This window comes from Podarcis bocagei (genome assembly GCF_964188305.1).
Source record: "Podarcis bocagei genome assembly, chromosome: 1".
Classification (NCBI taxonomy): domain Eukaryota; kingdom Metazoa; phylum Chordata; class Lepidosauria; order Squamata; family Lacertidae; genus Podarcis; species Podarcis bocagei.
Genome location: NC_138125.1, coordinates 84,759,293 through 84,780,563, shown reverse-complemented (window position 1 = coordinate 84,780,563; position 21,271 = coordinate 84,759,293). Strand labels below are relative to the sequence as shown.

Genomic DNA, 21,271 nt, shown 5'->3' with positions numbered 1-21,271 from the left:
AATTGAAATAAATTCCCCCCCCCATCCCTTATTCAAATCCTCACTTGAAGCAACCATGATCCCTATGTGATACACACAAGAACTAAACTGTACCAAAGACAGTCCTGGAATGCAAAGAAGCACTCATATAACCAATAGAAAAGTGATGTTTATTTTTCAATGCATGCTACCTGTTCAGTTACAAAGAACATGTTGAAAATATCTAGGCATCCAGCACAGTGTCCTTGAAAAACATGGGGAGTATTCTAAGATAGGAAGCTGTTCTAATGAATTGGCGAAAGAGAGCTTGAACACACGTGTGAGATTCAGCAGGTTAGCAAAATGGGGGCAGCCAAGTTTGCCTGTGCATGGTACTCCTGCCAATCAAAAGCGCAAATGTGTAATGCACAACTATATGATATTCACCACCATCACACCTCTTTGGGTGGCATGTGGGCATTGCTGCTGGCACAGTCCCTGTTCAGTGGGCTTTGGGAGGAGGGTATGGTTGTTGCTCTCCTCTAGTGTGTATCTCCCTTATCTAACACAATTAGTGAATAGGATTGGTTTGCCTGGGTACAAACATATACACATTTACCTTGGAGTAAATCCAAGTGGAACTTACTTCTGAATAGGCATGCATAGGATTGCATAGTAAATAACACATATCAATGTAATATGTTTTGTTTAGATGGATATTTTTTCCAATGAGTAAATAAAATACTTGCTATTGCCGGCAGGAAAGGATACGGGATGAAGAGACAATATTACTTAGAGGCTACTGTTTCTGATAAACTACTGTAAGCTTGCAAAAGTTGTTTGAAACACAGTGGAGTAGAGGGATTGCCTCGCAGTTGAGGATCTGGGTGTGTTGACGCTGTTAGGTGCATTGATGGATATTGCTACAGCAGCATATTTCCATCACTGCATTTCTTACAGCTTAACCCTATGCTTCTTTACCAAGGAGTAAGTCCTATTATGTTCAATGGAACTCCCTCTCAAGTAAGTGGGCACAGGATTGCAGCCTTTGTCTCTTGAAAATCATTTTTGCCCTTGCCCATTTCTCATGCAAAGGCCTGAGAGAAGAAATATGCTCCCTGCGGCTTCCAGTCAGACAAAGAGTTTGTTAAAGCAGGTGTGGCAGTAGGTCTTGCCATTCTGCTCCTGGAAGATGCCATTGTGCAACTGGGTGAGGCAAAAGGCACAGACAAAGTGCTCCGGGTGGAACTTGTGCCCCATGGCACTGACACAGCGCCCAACAATGGGCTTGCCACAACCAAAGCACACTGTTCCCTGGTGGTGGTGGTAGTGAAGCTCACAATAGGGACGTCCATTTAATTCAAAGAAGGAACCATCTTGAAAGCTGCAAAAACAGTCCTGAAAGCAGAGGAAGCCTGTGTTAGGGCATCAGAAAATAACTATTTCCGGGATTTACATAAGAACAAGCCAGTCAGCATACTGTACAGAGTCTGGATAGAGTTATCATGACCATCACCCGTCAGCTACTGTTTTGAAATAAGTTCTTCATGTTTGTGTTTTGGTTCTTGCTTTAAATAAAATTTTCAGCTTTGTACTTCATATTTAGTGCTTTATAGAGTCCACATTTGTCAGAATTTGCAGTTTCCCCATCAAAAATAATTCTGCTCTTGTTTCTTTATTATTATTTTTGAAAAATGAAATTTTGAGTTTTAAAATAGAAACATTTTGATCTGAAACCAGATCCCCCTTCACATATGAATTGTGATAAGCAGGGAGTGGGCATGCACTGCAGGCCCTGCTCCTGGCAATGGAGCCTAGTGCTGGCCCCACTTATGGACATCCACAGATGCCTGCACTGAAGAAGCCTTCACACAAAGAAGCAGCTGCTCATGCACAGGTCTGCACCAACACATGGAAGTCTGTGGGTGGGGCTATAGGAATGGACCAGGAATCACTTGAAGGATGCTTAGGAATCTGGCAGTTCAGGTGGTGTGTGTGGGTGGGTGGGTGGGTGGGTTGGTGGGTGTTACAGTATGCAACTAGTATTTAAATTCTGCAAATCAATTTTTTGTTTTCACGATTTGGTTTTTAAAATCTGAACTTTGCTTTTCTTTTAGAATGTTTTTCTGTTTCTTTTGTATTTTTTTATTTTACTCTTCTCTCTTTTTCTTTTCTTTCTTTGTGTTGTCCCTTTCTTTCTTTTTTCTGTTTCTCCTTTGTTTTTCTTCTTTTTCTTCTCTCTTTAGAGAGGGCCTTTATTAAGGTCCAGAGATTGTATACTCATGGGGGTGATATATGGGTTGATGGAGGACCCTGGATGAGAGACAGGAAATGTTGCTCTCCCAGGGTGAGAGTATAGGAGGAGAAAGGAAATATTCCAGGTGAGGGTTGGAATAAGCTACTGTCCTCTGTGTATGGTAAGGGGCAAGAATTACTTTTAAGAGAGAACACTGTCTGTTACTTATTTGATTTGTATTTTCTGTAGTTGTAATTTCACTGTCTTAATCTTAATAAAATCTTATTAAGAAAATCTTAATAAAATTTTCATGAAGAATAAAACCTGAACTTTGCGGATCAAAGAGCTTTGACAGTTTTCTATTTGGGAAAGGGCTGTCGTCCTGTACACTGACTCTTTAAATCCATTAAAGTCATTGCTTATTTGTTTTTATTTTGGAGACTTATTGTTTTATTGATATTTTAATTTTGTTACCTGCCCTGGAATCAAATTCAGTGAGGAGCAATATACATTTTTTCAAACAAAGGAATGAATCAAGTTTTGGGGATTTAAGCAACCTAACTGCATGCAGGATTACAGCTAAATCCTATCTGAACTCTGTCTGGACTTCATAATTCTTGGTTCTGTTAGCAACCTCCTCAATACAAGTTTCATGGTATATATATGTTTTCCGCCCAGTAACCAGAATGACCTCTAAGTGGAGCAGGCTATTCTGGATTTACTTACCCCACACACAAAGCACTCAGAGTGCCAGACAGCATTCAGTGCTGACAGATACTGATTCATCACAGGCTTGTCACAGCCTTTGCACTTGGAAGAAAAAAGGGCCATGAAATCCTTTTGGCAATATGGCTTCCCATCCTTCTCTTGGAAACCTGTAGAGTAAGTATGGGGAGACAGAGCTTTTAGAGAAGAGGAACAGCATACCATGGTTTGTATTCAATGTAGCAATAAGATTATTCCATCAGCACAATCATATCTGCTTGTCCCACTTGCTTTTCTGGGGGTCTCCCATCCCACCGGTGAAGATTCGACATCACCCAACCAATGTTTATCTATGATTATCTCCTCTCTCTTTAGCAGATAAGTGTCCCTTCTCAGAACCCCTCGAGAAAATAAGCGTCCCTCCTTCACTGCAAAAAGGTGGTCAGCTGCTCTTTGATCCCCTCAGCCTTTCTCTGGCTGTCTTCTCAGTAGTCAGAATCAGCCTTGTAGGTGGCTCCCTTTCACACGAAGAGTACAATGTGGAGCCAAGGGGGTGGAATTCAGTGTTACACTATTACAAACAATCCATCTGTGCAAGTATATCACCTTATCAGATGGAACAATCTTTCTCCCTCTGGTGCTGTTTTGGGGGTTCCCCAAGCCAATTTCAGGGGGCTGGGGGTGGGAGAGAAGGAGATGCCCCACCGCACAAGTGGAAGCCCTACCACAAATGGGTCTGTTACATGAATTCTGCCCATGATCTTATTCTTGCCTTCGTTGGGATTTTGACCCACTACCTTCCAGTCAAATCAACATCAAAAGGCTGAATGTGATCAGCTTCTGCCGAATGGTTTTTCTGCATGGGCCCAGTAAGCAATGTTTAGTTTACCTTGGTGTTTTACTCCCCGGGGTGCCTCCCTTGGGAACATTAAGTACTCAACAGGTCCTTGTGATCGAGATTCCTTCAACTGATCTGCCTGGTTCATGGTTTGTCTTGGGAACATATTGTTTATTTACTTAATAGATCACTCCACATTTCAGCAGAAAACTCTAAGCAGTCCACCTGGGCTCAAATATATTTTTCACAACTAAAGCATGTTAATTATTGGGAAATTAGAGTACTTAGGTTCTAGGCAGGCTGCTCTTTTCCTCCCCAAAAACAAAATGCAACAACTCATCCAAGCAGATTGGGCTGTTCGTGCTGCTGGCCAGCTAAACTGCACTAATCCATACCGATTCTAAGAATAATCTGGTACAGTCATAGGTCAGTCGCAACAATAGGATCACACAGTGCTTTGCTAAACTCTTGCAGTGACAGTTCCCCTAAAATGCTTACAGCTCACCAATCCATAATTGCTCAAAGCAAGCAACGGAAGCTGAGCCATCGTCACACCAAGGATTAAGAAACTGTTGCAACGCTAGCACATTTCTCAAAGTTGCTTCTAATAGTGTGAAGCAATAACACTGGGGTGTTTTCAGGAGAAGCCACTCCAATGGCAAAGAATAGTTGCCATGAGCTGGCAAAAGGAACCAATCCACAGAGTTCAGGGACGAATCAGACTCTAAATTCACCCACAAAACTTTCTGCGCTCTAGTTATAATTAGCAGTCTGGGGACTTGAGCTCACCACTATGTGCTCAGTTAACCCACTTGGGGGCCAATTACTGGAGCTGGGCTTCTGGGAGCACATCAGAGCCAGTCTGTGATCAAAAGTCCCACAGTGAGCACAAGTGTGTTTACGCTTTTCTGATGGTTATTCAGAGAAGGAAATAATAAGTCACAATGCACTGACTTCCTCCTAGGACACAGACACAAGCTTTCAATGAGAACTGTGATGCTTTGGTAGAATGCTGATACCATAGTGACTCCGAGTCACTATGGAATTCCCAAAACAGTCTCTTGCAGATCACAACTTAGAAAGAGTGATGCATGCCTTAGCAAACAAGTTGTCACTCATGAATCCTGGCTGGTTCTTATGTCAGGTCAAGTTGAGCACATTATGGGTGACTTCTATGCACTGCATTGGCTCCAGACTTACTTCTGACTCATTTGTCCAACTGATTTCAATAGTCTCCTCTAAGCATGCCCACATCTTGAACCAACACAGTGTTTTTACAGTTTCAGGTCTTTTTGAAAGAGTTGCTTCTGCCAGGCTTCCAGGGTCACACCAGGAGGCTATACTAAATACCAGGGGGATGATTCAATCAAAATTAAGCACTTAACTTGCCTCATTGGTTTCAGTGGGACAGTAAAGCATACCTCTCCCATTGAGATCAATGTGAATGAAAATGCTTTAGAGTAGGGACAAACAAATCTGCCAATTTTGATTTCTCTGTTTCCCACCTTAAGTTAATTTCATCAATATTTTAGTGTGCACTTCTTCCAATATACACATTTTTAATACAATTCTGTCAAACAAACACAGTCTTCCAAGCAATTTCCCCAAATATAACATACTTTTGAATGCATGCATTGGTATGACAGGCAGCTGCAGGATGTCATAGAATCGTCTTGTCAGCTCTGTGGAAAGAGTACTCCGGCCTCCCTGATACCAAAATGCTACACAATGCAATCCTAAGCATGTTTACTCAGACGCAAGTCCCACTGAGCTCAACGAGAATTGCTCCCTGGTGAAGAGTAGTTAGGATTTTGCAGAAAACAATTGCGATTTAGCAGATTTTAGTCTGGCTGAAAGAGAAGGTGGGGTGGGAAAGGGAGGTTTCAAATGGCAGGGAGCAGCAAGTGAAGATTGAAAAGGCAAAAACTGTGTGGATTTCTACTGTGCAAGCAAGCATGGAATAGCTGAGGGAAGGGGCAGGGGCTGAGGGAGATGAAGAAGACGTACCATCATTGCCAAACACTTTCCCACAGTGAGCGCAGAAGAAATGCTCTGGGTGCCAGGTGCGATCCATGGCTGTGAGGATTTTCTGCAAAGAAAAGGAGAAGAAAGGGTCGTGGGATTTCAACACTGCGAAGCCCTCATGGTTAAAAGGGCAAAAGAAGGTGGGGGCAGGGAGAGTAAGGCAGACTGGATAAACTCTCAACTTGCTCTTGCTCTGAATCAGAACCTTCTCTCAAAGCAGCTGGAGGAGGAGAGAGAGGGTGAAGAAAGAGATGTGAGTGGAGGGGCCCCTCTTCTTCTTCTTCTTCTTCTTCTTCTTCTTCTTCTTCTTCTTCTTCTTCCTCCTCCTCCTCCTCCTCCTCCTCCTCCTCCTCCTCCTCCTCTTCTTCTTCTTCTTCTTCTTCTTCTTCTTCTTCTTCTTCTTCTTCTTCCTGCTACTACTACTACTACTATTAAAATTTCCATACTGTTCTTCATCTGAGGATTCACAGTATTACAGTTCACAGTATTAAAACACAAAAATGCATAGCATAGTAGCAAACGATAACAATAACCCCCTCTCCACATACCTTGAGGGGCCATTGGGTGGTATAGAACTCTACAACTCCCCAAATCCTGTTCATTTAATCATTAAGTCCCTATTTGTATGTTCTTCATTGATGAAAGAAATCACCCCCTGGAAACTCACCCGGAACTGGGTGTGGAAGCCTGAGGAAGTACCATCCACCTTGGGCCTGCCCAAAGAAACAAGTCTAGAGTGAGAGACTAGGGTGATGTCTGCTGTTTCCAGGAACTCTTCTTGATGTGAGACTTTTGTAGGTGGACCAAGAGTTTGTTTGGACCCTGGGTGTGGACCCAGAGGCTGAGAGGGAGGGTGTGCCAGTAGTGTGTGTGTGTGTGTGTGTGTGTGTGTGTGTGTGTGTGTGTTTTGATGTAAAAGTTTTATATGTAACTCTGTATTTTTGCAATATTTTGTTTGAGTTGTCTGTTGGTGCTTCAGTTTTTTGTACACTGCTTAGAGATATTCTTTAATACATTAAATGATACAGAAAGTCAATAATCGAGTCAAATCAAAGGGAGCAATAGCAGTCAGAAGGTGAGGCTAACATGACGTACCTCCTTGATCGGTGCAGCACAGTAAGCGCAGTGAGGAGAGAAGAGATCGTGGTAGTCTTCGGGGCAGTAGGCCTTGCTGTCCCGCTCGTAGAAGGGGATAGAGCTCACTTCCTTTCCACAATGGGCACAGGTGAAGTGTTCAGGGTGCCACGTCTTTCCCAGCGCTGTAATTACCTAGAAACCAGCAAGCCCAAGAGGAGAGTTTAGAGGCACACGTCCCTTTCCAACAGGATGTCTCTCAGACATTTGTCACGGGTCCATGTTTTTAATCAACAAGCTCCGCATTGCTCAGTGCACCACAGAACCGCTTAGGGTTGAGAGGGCAGGACCCTCAGCAATATGTGGCAGACATTAAATGACCAATCTGCAGGAGAAGACATCCCTTCCTTCTATCTGAGGCAAACCAAACACTTCACAAAGCAGATATGTGACAAATCATTGGTTGTTCATAACAAACCTCTAACCCAGTGGGGCTGAAAACTACCGGAGAGGTCGATTCTCTCTCTGTCTCTCTCCTTCTCCTACCTTTCCAACGATGAGTTTGTGGCAGGAAGCACAGTGGCCCTTGGCCACAGTGGCAACACCAAGATCCTGCATATCATGTGTCAGGCCTTGCAACATGCTGTCTAGGTTGTCAATGGTATTCTGTTTGGCTGGTGATGGCTTCTCAGGACCTTCCTTCCCATCTGAGATCTGCAGAAAAGCAAATGATTTGGGCTTTCACTTTTTCATTCATTTATTTCTATTTACTTTTATTTTTTAAAAAACAACCCTCCACTTTTCTTATCAATAATTCAAAAGTGGTTAACAATGGAAAAAATAAAGTGATAACACATCAAGCACAGTAAAACAAGCAAATAATACATAACAGCAAAAGAGGAGATAGATATACTCAACATGGTGAATTTTAACAGTGCCACAAATCTTCCTCCCTATACATAAAAAATACTCTCATCTTCTGTATTACTCAAGTTTCCTCTCCCTCTCCACTTAAAACTCCTAAATCTCACTTATTCTACAAAGCTTTTCCTGGATCACCATGCATGAACCTTTTCTATCTTGTCCCACAGAAGTGTCCCCTCTCCCCGCACAACCTACACCTTCTGTTAATTTTTATTGCAGCCTGTCTTCTGCCTTAGTTTTTCTTCTGCCTAAGCTGGAGATGGGAATGTAACTTCTGCTTTTAATTTTCTATGGCTAATACAATAACCACAAAAAAACATTAAGCATTCCTTAGGAACAGTCTTGGGGCTTCACTATCATTTCCCAGAAACTGCTGTTGTTTCTCCTGCAGAGGGTCAGCCAGGTCTGTGACTCACCTGGTCCTGGATTGTTCCCAAGCAAGCCAAAAGTTCATCCAACTGTTGAGCAGGTGTGGTGAATGAAGACGAAGAGAGCACTGGCTGTGGAGTTTGCACTTTGCTAGAGGGAATAGAAAGCCAAATTTATGACTGAAGGAAAGGAGGAAGGACGTTATTAAAATTCTACAATGAACCAAATTCTACAATTAAAATTCTACAATGAACCATGTTCCCTTTGTCCATCATGCATGTTCCCACATAGACCCCAACCCTGGCTACTCCTTAACTGCTACCAACCTCAAAAACTGGGTGGGGGTGGAGTCACTACACTAGCTTCCTAGCAGATGGGCCATCATTACTTACCAGGAGATGTGGAAGGACAGGAAGGTTGGCACATTGCAAATGCACCAGCAGGAGCACTAAATTGGGTCTGCCAGTGCATTTGCACCACACCCCATCACTTTGACCTTCTGTTTCCCGGTAAGCAACAATGACCCACATACCAGGAAGCTACTCACTGCTGCTACAATGTGCCTGAGATCCTTTTAAAGAAAAACTCTCCCGCATCCTCATTCCACAATTGGTGCATCAATTCCATGTACTGTATCTGATTCAGGAAAGCCATATGGCAGCAGTATCTGCCCTCCCACTGATTGCCTCCATTTCTCAAGGCATGCTGCCAGTGGGGGTGGGGTGTCTTAGTCCACCTGGGATAAATCACACCGACCACGTATAACATGGTTCATCTCTCCCCACCCCTATATACATCCAAACATATGAAAGAAGGTCAAGTTGCAACAAATCTAATCTCATCCCTCACCTTCTTCGCTAAATTCATGCATCTAAAGCAGGGGGGTAGCCAACATAGTAGCCTCTTGCTGTTGAACTACAACTCTCTTCATCCCTGGCCATTGCCCATGCTGGATACCCTTGACCTGAAGCTAACCTGATACCATTATCTAGTTAACTACAGACAAGATTATATGTGAATTATAGCTAATAAGCTGAGTTGGTTTTTTTCAAGAGGAATTTTCACCTTCTTTGGAGTCCAAAAATTATACTTTGTGATTTGCTTGAGGGTTCTTGGAAATGGGGATAATTTCCAGCCCAGGTACCCCTGACACACAGTGCATGTAAAATCAGGCATATGAGTAGTACGAAAGAATGTTCCTTCTGCTTAAAATGATGGCACGGTTCCCTATTCTGAAAAATAATCATGCTATGCTTAAATGAATCAACCTGTCCTTATTAACGTTCAAGAGTTTCAAAAAAGTTTATATCACCGATTGGGACATTTAAAGCTCTGGAATAAGAATGATAAAAGGACTATATGAACAGACAGGCCTGTTTGGTTCCCCCCTTTTTTGTTAAGAACATATATGAGATGCACAAGCTTCTGCTCAGACCCAACACAATGGGTGGAGCCAAAGTGTGCTTTCCTTCAGCTCTCAGCCCCAGGGCAACCGACAGATTGTTCTTTCTGGCAGATAGTGGGGAAGCAAGCTCCTTGAAGCCATTCAACTGTTATTTTTGTGTTATAAAACTTACTTTGGGGTTGTGGTATGGTATAGATGCATATGTCTGCATATGAATGAAGATGACCATTTCTGGTAGCCTTTGATGCAATGCTAACTAACCCTTAAGAGAGCAAAAGTTTACATGCTGTACAGTTTTGATCCATTATCTGTGGAAGGCTTCTCTCTCTCTCAAAAAAAAAAAAAAAAAGGCAGCACAAGTGAGCTGTGTAACCTGCCTTCCTGATTCAGTGTTCATTTACCTGTAAATATGGTCTGCATCTTCTTCACGGCGTTGAACATCATGTGCTGGTGGCACCTGGGAATATACACAAGAGAAGATATACAAAAAGGACACTGTCTCCCCTCAAATCCACCCAATCATATGCTCCTCTCCAATATTGGCTGTTATCCTGTTATCCTGTATCAGCTAGTTCTGAAAAGCAAAGAACCAACAGAAATTGTTACTCTCCTCTGTTTCTCTTGAGCTTCTTTATAGTTAAGTTGCCATCTCCCAGTGTGAAGCCAGCTCCTATTTTAGAAGACTTTGGACCAGATCTCAAATATATTGTCTCCCATACCTATTGACTGCCCTTATCTCCTGTTACTGCTGCAAAGCATTCAATTATATTCAAAACATACAGGAAAGAAAAGAAGACAACTGGATCATCACAGCACAGGATCAGGGCAGCCATGCTATGCAACAGTCTCCAGATTGGGAAGTCTCATGTGTGAAAGGATATATGCAGTTTGAGGAGCTGCTGTAAACTGAATCAAGCCAAAGGCTTCTCAAGTCCACTATAGATCAGTGAGCAGGTCTCCAGGACCAGGGGCAGAGGTCTTTCCCAGGCTGCTACCTGTGGTCCTTAAACCCCAGGGTGTGGAAAATGCAGCCTTCCTGATGTTGTTAGACTCCAACTCCCAACAGCCCAAGCCAGCATGGCCCATGGTCAGGGGTGATGGAGTTGTCATCCAAAAATGTCTGGAAGGCTATAGGTTCCCGACCCCTGCTCTAACCAGAGTTAAAACTTGGGGACTTATACAATATATGCAAACCATGTGTAGTAGCTTTATGACTCTACCAATGTATAGTTATGTATAGTTTCGGTTCCTTTTTGGCTGAAATGATCAGGATGGCTGCAACAAGAAATGAATTTGACTCTACAAATGCAGCTGATTTGCTGAAAGGGGATCAGTTTTCCAAGGTCATCAGGCAGGTCTTTAGCCTGTGTTTTGCAACTCAATGGACTTTTTATGGGTTAGCCACATTTTGTGATTTTTTTTTCTCCAACCATATATAATACAAAGTGCTTTTACCCAAACTCTGGAGTAGGTGAAAAATGGCGGCAATGAGGTGGATTAAGCCAAAAACTGGAGTGGATTGTCTGCTGGGGACACAAGCGGTCATGTGGTTCCCCTGTGACCTGCAGGCCATATCCAGCCCATTAAGCTATGTGTGTGTGTCTCCCCAAGACTCCTGTACTCTGGGAGTGCAGGGAAAACAAACAAACAAACAAACAAACAAACAAACAAACAAACTGCTGAACTGATTCTCTGATGCTCCTTATGAAGCGTCATTTCTGCAACATTTGGGAAGCCCTTCCTAGATGATTCGTGCAAGACCGTGATACAGATCACTCCCTCTCCTCCACTCACCACAATCAGATCAATTATCTGGTAAGCAGAGTGAAGGAGGATCTGCATCCTCACCCTGGCCCTGGGATGAGCAGAGAAACTGAAACCTCTCCACCCATCCCAGCGCCAGGATCAGGACAGAGATTGCTCCCTCACCCTGCTGACCAGAGGATCAATCTGGTGAGCCGAGAGAGGGAGCGATCTGCATCCTTTGCATGCACCTCTGTGTGTAGGTGTGTGCATGCATCTGGATCTGGGTGTTTCTGAGTGTGTTGCCGACTGTGTGTGCTCTGATGTGTGTGTGATGTACATGTCTGTTGTGGAGTGGCCATGCCTATCACTGGCATTTGGCACCTGGAGGGCTTGGAAGCTGGGGATGTCTCCCAAAGCCCCCCAACGTGTAGTCACCCCAGTGTAATTCATCCTGAAAAGCTGAATTAACCTGCAAGTTGCTAAGAAGGTAAACAGCTTAAGGAGAATACCTTCTTGGCTGGAGCAACTGGTTTCTTCTTCTGGATTACACTGGTCTCTGCTGCTGCCGCCGCTGGTTTCTCCTTGTTGTCACGTTCCAGAAGAAAGTAGCCCTTTGACGTTACTGGATCACTCACAGTTAAACTTGCTGAGGTTTGTTCCAGTTCTGCCAACAAAGCATCTGAACAAATAATAATAATAATAATAATAATAATAATAATAATAATAATAATAATAATAATAAATTTTATTTATATCCCGCCCTCCCCAGCCGAGGCTGGGCTCAGGGCGGCTAACAACAATCAAAATAATCCAACGTTCTAAAAACATTTCATTATAAAACTTAATTAAAATCAAATTGATTAAGCAAAATTCTTTTTACAGATTGTCAGAGGAGGGGGTCAGGCTGCGCCCTGACCAAAGGCCTGGTGGAAGAGCTCTGTCTTGCAGGCCCTGCGGAAAAATGTCAGGTCCCGCAGGGCCCTAGTCTCTTGTGACAGAGCGTTCCACCAGATTGGAGCCGCGGCCGAGAAAGCCCTGGCTCCTCTCTTCCTGCCCCTATCATGGCCACTAGCAACATCCACACCATACATTTAAAGCATTGGTGCAGTGGTACCTTGATTCTCAAACGCCTTGGTACTCAAACAACTTGGAACCCAAACACTGTAAACCCAGAAGTAAGTGTTCCAGTTTGGGAACCTTTTTTGGAAGCCAAATAGGCTCCGTTTTGAGTGTTAAGCTTCCGATTTGAGTGTTACGCTGAGGTCTGTCTGGTTTTGCTATTTATTTTGCATTTTTGTTTTTGTGGCTTTTTCATATTGTTTTTGTGACTATGTGGAACCCAGTTCAGCTATTGATTGATTGATTGATTGATTGATTGTGTGGCTGCAGTACATTGTTTTATGGATCAATAGTCTTGTTAGATAGTAAAATTCATGTTAAATTGCTGTTTTAGAGGTTGTTTTTAAAAGTCTGGAATGGATTAATCCATTTTCCATTAGTTTCTATGGGAAAGCGTGCCTTGGTTTTGGAACGTTTTGGTTTTGGAACGGATTTCCAGAACGGATTAAGTTTGATAGCCATGGTACCACTATACAGTATACCTTTTCAACTCATGGCTTCCCCCAAAGCATCCTGGGAGCTGTAGCTGAGTGTGCCGAGAAGAGAATGGGGGCCTTCTAACAACTTTCAGAATCCTTAATGAACTATAGTTTCCAGGATTCTTTGTGGGAAGCAATGACTGTTAATATGGTATAACAGTGCTTTAAATGTAAGGTGTGGATTTGGCCCTGGATGCCTCTTGTCTTGAACTTGTGGAACAGCTTGAAGCAGAAGTTTGATAAATCAGTATATGTGCTCTCTTTCTTTGCCTTGCATCTCTCTTGTGCTGACTTGCATACAGTTGTCTCACAGACACTCTTGGGCTATGCAAGCCACCTATTTATATGGTGCCCAGCCCAATTCAGTACATCTTCTGTCCTAGGTGCACCTTCAAAGAGAGCTATTAATACTTGCTGGCTTCCGCTACCACATACCTTGCTCTAAGGAACACAATTGTCTCATCTGTGGGAGGAGCTTTAAATAGCCTTTCTCCTTGCCCTAATTTCTGCTTCCTCTGTTGACCTTTAGTGTGTTGTACATGACACATAATTTCACCTTTAAAAGATGGAGTTATAATATCCGGTGGCTTTTCTCTCTCATGAAATGAAGTGTCCAAAATCAGAAAAGTGAGAGCCACAAAGTTGTTGTTCAGATACCTCTTCTCGCGGAAAGGAAAGATAGTTGTCATGTGGCCTAACAAAGACCTCAAACTTACATCCAGTTAGAGTCAAATAACACAAAGGAATGTCAAATAAAGGACAAAAGTTGCCACCTTTTAAAGACATGAACCATATTCCACAAGTTCAACAGGCAATGTATTATTGCAGAAGCCTGAATGGTTCAATTATCTCATTTTTAAGCGCATATTTTTCATTATGGCCAACTTCAGTGCAAACTGAAATTAAAAATTGTTATGATGGAAAATCAAACCTAGACAAATTACAGGTTGAGCTAAACTTGGTAGTTATGCCATTTTAAGGGTCAACAACCAAGTTTATTAAGTAACTTGTAATTGGTTGTGCTTAATTCTGTTTTATTCTTCATTACATTATGATACATCTCTCTGACCCACCACATTGATTTGTGGCTTTTATTGTATGTGCACGCACATACACCCATTTATGGCAGTAGCTCTGATGCAAAAAAGGAAGTGAGGTAAAGAAGGGAAGGATGATAGAATTAAATGTGAGACCACAGTGAAAGAGAAAGATATCATTTCTGCATGTATCCAGCACAATCTAGAATATTCTAGAATATTTTAGAATTTAAAACTGCTAATAATTTCTTTAAAATGTTCTCCCCTGTTTTCCATATAAATTGGTTCAGATGTCATTTGCAACCACAGGTTTCTCTAACCATTCCTCTTCTTTCTACTGCCTTACCAATCATTATCTTTCTAATGTATCACCTTTTGTAAATGCCATATATTGGAAACTAACAAGGACAAGCTTCTTCCATCTCTGTGGATAAAGTTTTCCCCTCACAGAGCTACAACTCCCAACACCGTTAATGAACTACAGTTCCCAGGATTCTTGGGAGAAATCGTGGGTTTTAAATGTGCTTTGAATGAGATTTAAAGGAATGGTGTGGATCTTTGGTTCTCCATTCCTCAAATTTATCCAAGTTCCTCTGTCCTAAATTGAGCTCTTCCTTCTGGAACACCAGTGACCCAAATAAGGCTGGCGCTTTTCTGTAAAGAAAGTCTTTGTGCTTTTAACAGCTGTCCGAGAGGTAGAAATTCAACATCTGCAGCTCTTTTTACTTCACCTTCTTTTTTCTTGTTATGGAAAAAGCTGTACCTGCTGAATTCTTGCCTGTCAAGCAGCTGTGAATGTTAAAGGCGCAAAGCCTCTCCCAGATGGAACTGTGTCATCTCAACAGTCGGTGTTCAATCTCTTCACATCTTCAATTCTCCCTGTTCTCTCGCCCCCCATAAAAGAAAAGATGAAATATTGTGCAATCTTCTTGTGCTTTCCGCACCATGTCAGTCCTTACTGTTTTGGTATAATGTGAAAGAGTTACTTACCGAAATCATCCATTGCCTATATTCGCATACGGAGTCTTCTCTCTGCAAGACAGCTCAAAGGATCCCCAACACAGAGACAAGTTTGTTGAGTCTTGGAACCGAAGGGGAAATGAACAAGATGGTGAGTGAGCGGGACCGTAATTCGTGCAGACTTTTTCAGTTCCTCTCTCTAGCTGTACTTCCTTTCTTTAGAAGCTGAACGGTTCTTTCCCCCCTGCGAGTCACATTTTGTGCAGCTAAAAAATGTACTCAACATAGCTGAACAGGAAGAGACAGCAATCCAAGCTTATGCAAATCTGATGTGGCTGTTTTGTGAGATCTTTCCTGTAGATTTGGTGTGTGCCCTGTTGCATCAGGCAGATTGTAACATACCCCATGCATCTCTTCAGAATAGGATAATGACCAGCCTTGGAATAAGTTAATAACTGAGGTTAACACTTAACAGGTGCTGAAAAATAGACGGCATCAGTTATACCCTGACATTTTCCACCACATCTTTGGAAAATGCAGGGCTTGGCTGCACCTTTAAAAAGGTAAAGGTAAAGGACCCCTGACGACTCTGGGGTTGTGGCGCTCATCTTGCTTTACAGGCCGAGGGAGCCGGCGTTTGTCCACAGACAGTTTTTCCGGGTCAGGTGGCCAACATGACTAAGCTGCTTCTGGCGCAATGGAACACCGAAACCAGAGCAGCGCACGGAAACGCCATTTACCTTTCCACCGGAGCTGTACGTATTTATCTACTTGCACTTTTTGGCGTGCTTTCGAACTGCTAGGTTGGCAGGAACTGGGACAGAGCAACTGGAGCTCACCCCAGAGTGGGGATTCGAACCACCAACCTTCTGATCGGCAAGCCCAAGCAGCTCCGTGATTTAGACCACAGCACCACCCGTGTCCCCAGCTGCACCTTTAGGTAGAATGAAATGGCCATCCCAAGGCAGTGGGCACTGTTTTTCTGTTTTTATGATATTGTTTTATTGTTTTTATGTAATCTTGTATATTGGCCTGAATAGACAATGCACTTTTTTCCAGATTCCGACCATGAAAATTAAAGTGCAGCTTAAAATCATGACCTTACAAAAATTGGCTTTTATGATATCTCTGCTGAAACAGACATACAGTAAAATGGAACAAAAAATATGTTTTATTGCTGATTTGCAAGCTTGAGACTGTTCATTTGCCATTTATGGGTGTGAGTGCCTGCGGAATTGTAGCAATTTTCAGCCTGTAACCCAATTTTAAGGGAGCGGCTTATATTTGGGTATTGTCTTTTTTCATGCCCCCTCTCTTGAATTTTAGAGGTGCGGCTTATTTGCAGGTGTGGCTTATATTTGTGCCAATACAGTAGTAAGCCGTTTAGAAATGCTTTACAATGAATGAATGAATGAATGAATGAATGAATGAATGAATGAATGCTGTGTGTGTGTTTGTTTAACAGTATCCCCTGCCCACTCCTCCAGAGGAACCCCACCTTCCCATCCTTCTAAGCTGGCACTCCACTGGTTTTAACGCTGGCCTGCTGCTTGTCTGTGCTAGTTGGCTGTGCTAACTAGTTGCCTTCTCCCAAAGCATCACAGACAGTGCCAGAGGGAAAGACGTCTGACCAAGCAAGGTGGCAGAAAGGCAGCCAGTATAGGCCATGCATTCCAATAGGGATTGAACGTGCTCATGCATTGTGCTGTTCACATGGCACACAGTGGCACATCCAGGGATGGAGAAGGAAATTCGATTCAGTTTGTACTTCAGGCCAGTTGCATCTAATTTGCATTTTCCAAAACTAAATGAGAAAGAGTTCTCCTCTCCTTCAAAATCCAGACTTACCCAGCAGCGCTTTAAAAATGCACATTATAAAGGGGAATCTGTGCATACAAATGCATATATTAATTAAAAGAGCATACAAAAATGCATTGTGTTAAGAGAAAATGCTTGCAAAAATTTGGTGTTCGTTAGTCAAAACTGCATGCAAAAATGTGTTTACTAGGAGAGATTCGCATTAAAATGCTGATTTTTAAAAATGTGGAAATTACTGCAGAAATGTGAAAAACTAAATTTATGGTTGGGAAAATTAGAAATAGAGAGGAATGGAATTGATTGATCTTTCGATCTCTTGTGGCACAGCTGCCACCACAGATGCATGGCAGCATTTGTTTGTGCAGGCAGTGAGTGGGTGAAAGGGACAGTAAGGGACAAAATGAGATCCAGTGGAAACACTGCTGAACTGGAAGCACATTTACATGTGCCCAAGCATGTTCGAAAGCACCCTCAAGTGCAAGTAGATAAATAGGTACCGCTTTATAGCGGGAAGGCAAACGGCATTTCCGTGTGCTGCGCTGGTGCCGGCTCGCCAGAGCAGCTTCGTCACGCTGGCCACGTGACCCGGAAGTGTCTCCAGACAGCGCTGGCCCCTGGCCTCTTAAGTGAGATGAGCACGCAACCCTAGAGTCGGACACGACTGGCCCGTACGGGCAGGGGTACCTTTACCTTTACTAAGCATTATGGCAGTCTTCCCCAACATGCTGCCTTCCAGATGTTGTTGGGCTAGAGCTGCCATCATCTACAACCACCAACCATGCTGGCTGGGGCTGTTGGGACTTGGCGTCCAAAAAGTACGGAAGGCATCAATCTGATCTATGGGGCTAGTGTTTGGAGGCCCTGGCACCAAATCTAACGTGGGGGGGACGGACTGTCCTCTGGTACACTAATTGCCAACAAATACAATAAATGACTATGCTTTGGAATGGTCAAGGAACTGTTTAGATGGGCTATCAAATTTAGCACGTATATAAGTGCAAGTTGGCCAGAGAATCCAACAAGGCCACATTTAATTTCAAAAGAGGAAACATTGCAAAACTGCAGGGATTAGTTGCAAGGAAATCGAAAAGGGTGAGTCTAGGGAGTCAAATCTCTTCAGAGTGCTTATTGAAAACCACAACAGCTGAAACTCAGCTAGAATGTATACCACAGATTTGAAAATGTTAAGTCCAAGTAGAGCAGGGGTGCCCAAATTTTTTTCAAAGAGGGCCAGATTTGATGAAGTGAACATGTGTGTGGGCCGACCAAGGTGGTTGAGCTTTTTTTAAGGACATGCCTGAAGTAGAGGCTAGCATACTTGTGGAAAGAGTCGAGAAAACTAGGAAAGGCAAGAAGGCTTCTTTTAAATAAACGAGGCTTGCTCAAATGAGAACAAATAAGAACATAAATTCTAACAGTACAAATGTGTCAAATAGACAAGTTGTTTTTTTTAAAGAAGTGCTTAGCAGTATTAATATGAAAACAAATGTTTAAAAGTATATTAAAAACAGGTAATCAAAGCAGGAAAACTGGCTGGATGCTAGAAACAGACCAGTTTTCAACCTATAGGAAACAAAACCTTCATGCTTTTCTCAAATCTCAAATCGCACACACATTTATGACATCAGAAGGGAGAAAACAATCCTACAGTTTTAATAATACACAAGTGTTGAAAGCTACAACACGGAGAAGTCACCCGCCATTTCTCCTACCAGTCCTCTTTACCATTCACAAAAAGAAATACAGGCAACTCCCAATGTGGGGGTTATGTTCTGCACCTCCATGCATATAACTGAAATTGTGTATATTGGGAGCACCCTAGAGAGTCCTCCTGGCTCACGAGGGGACCCTCCCCAGGGCAAAGAGGACATCTCCAGGGTGCTCCCCATTTCTGGGATCAGCTTCTGGGATCCCACACCATGCATGTTCACAGTTGCATGCAGGGGGGGGCGAACCGCAGGGCCTGCAGAGTCTGCCTTCCTCTTCCCACTCAGCCACCCTACAGCTGGGGGGGGGGAGGGAGGCAGCAGGCAGACTGTTTGGGCAGCGCAGAGCCTGCGCGCTCACAAGCCACCATGTCTCTTTTTTTTTTATTAAATAATTTTTATTAACTGACCAATCAAATCAAATCACATCACATAAATTCCGAATTACAAAGCCAAATTTTAAATTTTTGTTGAGGGGACCCATATTTCAAGATCCGAAGGGGGATTCCGATCATCTTCTTGCTACTGCGTTCATATCCAAATCAGTCCAAATAAAGTTCATAATTCTATCCTGTCTTATCTTGCTGTTTCCACATCTCATCTTGTTCATATATTTTTTTCTTTTTTCTATAAGATCTCTTCTGATAATCTCCTTAAGCAGAAAAACACCAATTATATCTTGTGTGGATTTTTCCTTTTGTCCAATCCTCATATCGAGATGGTTTCCATATATCATCACTTTCATAAATAACACCGCTCTTTCCATCATTAATCTCAGGATCTGTCGTTCTTAAGTCCCACTGAGGAGTCTCACCCACAATATAATAACAGCTCTTTTCCTCCTCCCAGACTCAAGTCCTCCGACAGAGCTTGCCAATATGGCGGCGGTATTTTTAATTGCGTCATTCCAGAGCTCTTAAACCTTCTACGCTCTTCTTAAAACATGCTTTGGTTAGAAAATTTATCTCCACACAGTCGTAAATCCACAGCTTAAGTCATTAAAACGGCATTTCTGACTTGTGGGGGGCGGGGGATTCTTGTTTAATCACATAGAAGAAAAAGGAAAGTTTTTTCCCCCTCCCCCATCCAGTCCCTTTGCCATACCGAGTCTTGGCATATCTTCTCATGATTGATTCTTGTTCCTCCGACTCGTCTTGTTTATCAGAGAACTCTTCAGTTAGCAGTCTTTACTCCCCCTCCTTCCTTGAAATATGTGCATTCGCTTCTTCCTAATTGTTCCTTTTGAAGTTTTTGCAGCTAGCGGCGCGGATCAGAGACAGCGTCCAGGAGCACCGAGATCCACAGGAGGGCATTCTGCCTAGTGCCCCCATCCCCACAAATTCGGGGGTGGTATAGGGCACAGCAGGCAAGGGCAGCCCCCCCCATCTTGGGGGGGGGTAGGGAGGCTATTTACTCCCATCACAACCTCCTAATTACCTCCTGTGGGTCGGAGAGATGTTATTGTCAGCCATCTTCCGATGCGCCCCTAGTGGCCCCTCCACAAGCCACCATGTCTCTCCCAGGAGAGACGCATGGCTTGGGTGCGCTGCAGGCCCCGCAGTGAGTGCTGCTCAGCATTTTGTCACCCCCCTCAGTGGTGACACCCGAGGCGAACCGCACCCCTTGCACCCCCCCTTCCTCCGCCCCTGGTTGCACGTGAACAGAGCACTTGTAAATGGTGTGTTGCCTGTACACTTAAGGAAGAATAAATACTGTACTAGCCCGAATATAAGTTGTACTTTTCTTTCCAAATTCCGACCATGAAAAGTTAAAATGAGGCTTAAATTTGCTACCTTACAAAAAATGGCTTTTACAATATCACTGCTGAAGTGGTAAAATGGAACAAAAAAATGTTTTATTGCTGATTTGCAAGCTTGAGACTGTTGTGCAATTAATTCTAATGTCATTCATTGCTTTCCCCATATTTTACAGTGCAGTATTGATTTTTTTATTTGCATTTACAGTGCTACAAATGGGTGTTTAACCCACTTGGGGGTCCTCTCCAGTACCTGTAGGATTTTCTTCTACACTTGCCAGTTGCAGGTGGGAGTGCCTGCAGAATTTTAAGGGAGCAGCTTATATTCGGGTATTGTCTTTTTCTCTCTCCCCCCACCCCACCCCCCAAATTTTAAAGGTGTGACTTATATTCAGGTGCAGCTTATATTTGGGCCAATACGGTATTTATTAGTTCAAAAACAAAATGCTCAAAATAACAACCATACCCTCCTCATACATACAAAAATGTGCTTTGAGCTGTTTGGAGGTGTGGCCTTCAAGGAAACATTTCCAAGCATCCTCAGCAGGCAAGGAGGTTTGCTCTTCTTCTACCTTGTCCTATACAGAAGCTGGAGCTGCTTCTCATAACAACAGGAGGGGGAACCTTCACAACAGGGGCTGAAACACTGGCAATCCTGATACTCAAATTTCACATGTGTGTGTTTTTTCTGCCCAGAGACACATGTAAGGAATCTCTTTGCCATAGCTTCACCTTTTGATTAGGACTAGCTGAGTGCTGCAGAGACCTGGTTGGCCAGAGAATAGATTGGCAGAAATGCCTCCGCAAGCCTCTGTAAGTTCATAAAAGTATAAAATGTGTGTGGGACTGAAAGTAGTAGTAGGAGGAGGAGGAGGAGGAGGAGGAGGAGGAGTTTGGGTTTGATATCCCGCTTTATCACTACTCTAAGGAGTCTCAAAGCGGCTAACATTCTTTCCCTTCCTCCCCCACAACAAACACTCTGTGAGGTGAGTGAGGCTGAGAGACTTCAGAGAAGTGTGACCTGCCCAAGGTCACCCAGCAGCTGTATGTGGAGGAGCAGAGATGCGAACCCGGTTCACCAGATTACGAGACTACTGCTCTTAACCACTACACCAC

General features: G+C 43.2%; 1 protein-coding gene across 1 annotated transcript; it reads right to left on the bottom strand.

Moving 5' to 3' along the window:
- Window positions 1-130: 130 nt before the first annotated feature.
- LPXN (leupaxin) lies at window positions 131-15,130 on the bottom strand. The gene is made up of 9 exons (XM_081171028.1): window positions 14,906-15,130; window positions 11,790-11,959; window positions 9,936-9,991; window positions 8,177-8,279; window positions 7,383-7,550; window positions 6,858-7,031; window positions 5,745-5,826; window positions 2,921-3,069; window positions 131-1,356 (listed from the first exon to the last, which is right to left on the bottom strand). The coding sequence occupies exons 1-9, from the start codon at window positions 14,916-14,918 to the stop codon at window positions 1,090-1,092; spliced, it is 1,182 nt and encodes a 393-aa protein (XP_081027154.1). The 5' UTR covers window positions 14,919-15,130; the 3' UTR covers window positions 131-1,089.
- Window positions 15,131-21,271: the final 6,141 nt, after the last annotated feature.

What these genes read in the sequence shown, in the direction of transcription:
- LPXN (XM_081171028.1), bottom strand. An exon ending in GATGCAGACCATATTTACAG is followed by an intron (nt 8,280 to 9,935) that starts GTAAATGAACAC and finishes TATTCCCTCTAG; the next exon opens with CAAAGTGCAAACTCCACAGC. An exon ending in GTGCTGCACCGATCAAGGAG is followed by an intron (nt 5,827 to 6,857) that starts GTACGTCATGTT and finishes TTTTCTTTGCAG; the next exon opens with AAAATCCTCACAGCCATGGA.